A 4,804-nucleotide genomic window follows, 5' to 3' on the forward strand; every position below is an offset into this window, starting at 1 on the left:
AGTAGTATATATATATATATATATATATATATATATACACTCTTTCTTTGACGACTGTATCCTTCCTGCCGTTATTATCTGAACTAGCGATGCGTATTTTTTAACTCTTCTTTACATGCGGAAACCTAAGCCATATCTAGCTGATAGATTGCCCGCCTACAAAGCGAAGCGGCAGGTGTGATTCATGTGGAGGGCGTAGTCTCCCGTCGTACCCTCCTCTACCACCAACATCACCATTAGCCACAAGGTTTCTACGTGCTCGTGTAGTAACGACACTGCATGTGCGTGCAGTCACGCCGGCTACACACGATTGATGCGCGGATGCGCACAGTTTATTACATCCAATAGTAATCGCGCTTGCCGTCGAGATATTGTGCGGCCATGGCCTAGATTCCAGACAATATTATATATATATATTATAGGTATATATATATATAATGTATATTATAAATGTAGAGCATTGTGGGCATTATTTATAGGCTTGTGGTCAGCGTAGGCAGGGCATAAATTTATCAGCGACAAGGTTAGTGACGATGACGATGACGATGACGATGACGATGACGATGACGATGACGATGACGATGACGATGACAAGCAGGCGCAGTCTTCGTCACGACATACCGATGCTAAGACTCACACACCGCGCCCGCCAGGTCCAATTCGTCTTGGGTCCGCCTGTCACATTCTTTCCGTCTTGTCATAAGACATCGGTACTATTATGTGCCTGAAGAAGTTACGCCACATTCACGAAGACTTATTTTCAAACGTATATTAAATAGCTATAAACACACGCACACGCATACGCGCGAACGCGCATGCACACGTGAGCGCGTGAACACGGTAATCGTTCGTTTTGCACCTTTACCAACAGATTATTATATCATTACAGCTTGCCTTTTAAACCATTAGAAGCATTATATACATTAACCCAGAAACACAGCTACTAGACATCCGAGAACAAAGTTGCTTAAATGAGATAGCGACCTGTTTCCTAGGTGGTAACGAACTCGATCTCTAATTGTTCTTATATGTTTGCTCGTTTTTTGGCGTAAACACTCAGTGGGTTATTTGTTGTAACCAGTTGCTCGTCACGCAGCACGTATGCGACTTCTGTTGATGTGCTTACATAGCCAATAAACTGGTAAAACAAACTTTGAGGATAATACTTACTCTATGTACTTAGAGAGGCTATATACGTTTAATATCGTTGCCACGCCGACGTGTGAAACGCGTGCTGTATCTTACTTGCTCTTTCGCTCCTTCTCGCGTTATCACTTCCCGTCTAACTCTTCTCACTCTCTCTCTCTCTCTCTCTCTCTCTCTCTCTCCCATAGAAGAGGAGAGGACATGGGGACGAAAGGAGAGCGCAGAAGGAGAACAGGAAGTATAGAGCGAGGGCCATGAGGGAGAGACGTGGGCAGAAAGAGAGCGCCAAGAAGAAGACAGAGAGCAGAAAGAGAGCGCCCAGAAGAGAGACATGGGGACAGAAAGAGAGGGCCAGAAGGAGAAACAGGGAGTAGAGAGCGAGGGCCAGAGGGAGAGACGTGGGGCAGAAAGAGAGGCCAGAGGAGAACAGGGGGCAAAAGAGAGGGCCAGAAAAGGAAGTAGACGTGGGGCAGAAGAGAGGCCAAAGGGAGATGACAGAGGGCAGAGAGAGCAGAGAGCAGAGGATGAGACATGGCAGAAAGAGAGGGCCAGAGGGATAGAGAGGGGCAGAAAGAGAGGGTCAGAGGGAGAGACATGGGCAGAAACAGAGGGCCAGAGGAGAGACAGGGAGCAGAAAAGGAGGCCAGAGAAAGAGAGAGAAAGAGACAGGGGCAGAAAGAGAGGTCCAGGGGGAGAGACACGGTGGCAGAGAGAGAGAGAGGGCCAGAGGGAGAGACAATGGGCAAAGAGAGAGTAGAGAAAAGGTCAGAGAGAGGGGACGCGAACAAAGAACAAGAGAAAGTGGAAGAGGTTACAGCGAAAGAAACGCAATGTCAACAGTATTCCTTCGTTGTACACTCTGTGTCACTGTATGTTCTAACACTGACACAGGAATGCTCCTGAAAACCACCGCAACTACCGTCTAAACATCCTCAATACGCCTCCACCTGCTTTTACTCTGCTACTGCGCTGACGCGCTGCCAATGCGCCGTATACGTCGCAGCACTGCTATCTTAGCGCTATATAAATATAATATGCAGGGCAGCAAGCCCTCGGGCTATACATCTACCCCCCCCCCCGATGGATATATATCGAACCTCTCGTTACTACTGATATAATAGTATAGGTATATATAGCATATATTAGATAAACTTAGCACACGATCTAATAAGTATCTAGTGGTTTATAGCTTAACTAACGCTGCGTTGACTCGATGACTGCTCGCCCTCGTGGCGCGAACAGACCTTGTGTAATTTGTGTTGCCGTCGCGATGCGGCGCTGTGTCTCACCAGGACACTGCACGCGTTACGCGGGCGTCAACGATGGTTTTATGCAGTGCACACGCGCACGCACGAACACAGAGACACACGCACTCAAACTGTGCATCCACGGCACAGCACACACTTTATTAAGTTTCCACACACACACCACACACACACCACACACACACACACCACACACACACACGCCGCTCAGCGCGCGCTGCGCTGCGCAACGCACGCACGCAACGCGACGCACGCACGCCACGCACGGCACGCGCGCGCGCAACAACACACGACACACACAACACACACACACATCAACACACACACACACACACACACACACCACACACACAACACACACATATATATAACATATTATATATATATAATATATATAATATATATAAGCATTACCGCGTAAATGCCGGTCCATGTTTATCTGCAACAGCACGTATACACCGCACGAGCGCTCTCTATTCATGTTGTTTTGTGCACTAGGACGGCGGCGCGTACTTGTGTGTACAGATGACATTTGACCGCATTTATCGAGCTAATTTATCGGCATAATAATAGGCGAAATAAGAGTCGAGAAAACAATAAGACTTTGGTAGTAAAATACCTTTTGCGTTTAGTATTTTTTTTTATGAGACGTTGCAGTGAGTCGCCGTGGTCTGCATAGACGTGGGCATTTGATGCTGCACGCAGGTTAAGATAGCATCGTGCCCGTGAACCAGACGCCGCTTTCAGCCAACAACATCGTCTCGCACAGCGCATAGCTTTGAAAGATATATTATGGAAAGTTGTACTACTGACTACTGCCTATAATAATATATTATTATTACGAAGCAAGAAATAATAATAATAATAATTAATAAAAAATAAACTTTGTTTTCAATATTTAATCAATAATCAACTTCTATTCAATATTTTACAAATGAACACAAAGACGGCAAAGTGTTTCCATCTATAAATACGCTTAGCTGTGCACATGAACTCGCAGGTGATGTCAATTAAACGGAGGCATCGAAAAAGTGTGCAAGCGCCGAGGCCGCAAGCGGCGTTAACGTGTTACGGCCAACTCCCAGCGTCTGACGTATCTCCATTGAAGGACCGACGAATAATACGGAGCTTTAGGGAGTTGATGGACTGCCTTTTCCGCTACTGAACGGGACGTCGCATTGCTCCGACGAAGTAAAAATCAGTTAGCCGCCGCCGCCAGCAGGGCCGAACCACAGCAGGAGCACGGCCGCCGGGTCCGCTCATCGTGTAACCTGATAAGCAGTGCGTCAGAGCGATCATTTGGTCTAGCTCGTGTGAACATGAACGTCCGCATGCCCTCGCATGACCTTAAATATTCTGTGCCGGCCCCACTGCCTCGTATCTATGGGCTCCAATATTACTGATGCTTGATAGAGTAAACCTACCTAGGCCTAATACTAGCTACTCGGAAGCAAATAAACATATAAATCATGAAAGAGACACACACGTACACACGCACGCACGCACACGCACACGCGTGACACGCACACACACATGGCTTACCTAGTATCAGTTTTGAAGAATTTGCCATACAGTCGCTCTCCCGTGCCTGCATCTGTGGAAACATATCTACAGCGCCCCCTGTCGCCAGTCCAGGCTTCGTGCACGTGTCGTACGTGACCATGCCTTGTGAGAGGGATTAACAATTATTAGATATAATGTATACGTACACAAGCTAATAACATCATTTAACGTTAACATGAACATTGTTTAAACACAATTTCCTCGCCGCTGAACTTCAACCCTTCGACTGAGGAAGACTTGTGAAATGGCGTTATGGCGATAAATGGCGTCATAAGAGGTGCAATAAACATAACAACAAGAGCTAATAATACCTTTGTATTATCAGCTCTTGTTAACAATAATGATGATGATGATGATGATGATGATGATGATGACGATGATGATGATGATGATGATGATGATGATGATGATCGCGCTCGAAGCCGGTAAAACTACGCGTATGGTGGCGCCGTCACGCGGCTATGACGTAGAAAAGCGAGCCTACCGATCTCTACTCCAGGCACGAACGAGTCGTTGACGATGACGCCGTGCGCTGTGCCCCTGTCCTGGTTGAGGATGGACAGTGTCCAGCGCATCGCCTCGTACACTTGCATGCTCGCCGTGTCGATCAGGCCGCAGCCGAAGTTCTCACCTGAGAATGGCGCGAAAAGAAGAGGAGGAGCTTAGTCGTCTGCGCTGGCGTGCGAGCGTGCGTGAATCACGTATGCTAGAGAGAGAGAGGCCAAAGGGAGAGACGGGAGACAGAGAGAAAGAGAGGGCCAGAGGGAGAGACAGGGGGCAGAAAGAGAGGGCCAGAGGGAGAGACATGGGGCAGAAAGAGAGGGCCAGAA

At 47.5% G+C, this 4,804-nt stretch overlaps 1 protein-coding gene across 1 annotated transcript in view; it reads right to left on the reverse strand.

Moving 5' to 3' along the window:
• The window catches only part of LOC106812399 (metabotropic glutamate receptor 2-like), a 23,934-nt gene that overhangs the window by 14,221 nt on the left and 4,909 nt on the right, over positions 1–4,804 (reverse strand). Inside the window, exons 3-4 of the mRNA XM_014816269.1 lie at positions 4,459–4,605; positions 3,954–4,076 (exon numbers count right to left, since the gene is read on the reverse strand). Coding sequence (XP_014671755.1) covers positions 3,954–4,076; positions 4,459–4,605 — 270 coding nt within the window. The remainder of the gene's footprint in view (positions 1–3,953; positions 4,077–4,458; positions 4,606–4,804) is intronic.

Source organism: Priapulus caudatus, unplaced genomic scaffold (genome assembly GCF_000485595.1).
Source record: "Priapulus caudatus unplaced genomic scaffold, Priapulus_caudatus-5.0.1 Scaffold644, whole genome shotgun sequence".
NCBI lineage: Eukaryota > Metazoa > Priapulida > Priapulimorpha > Priapulimorphida > Priapulidae > Priapulus > Priapulus caudatus.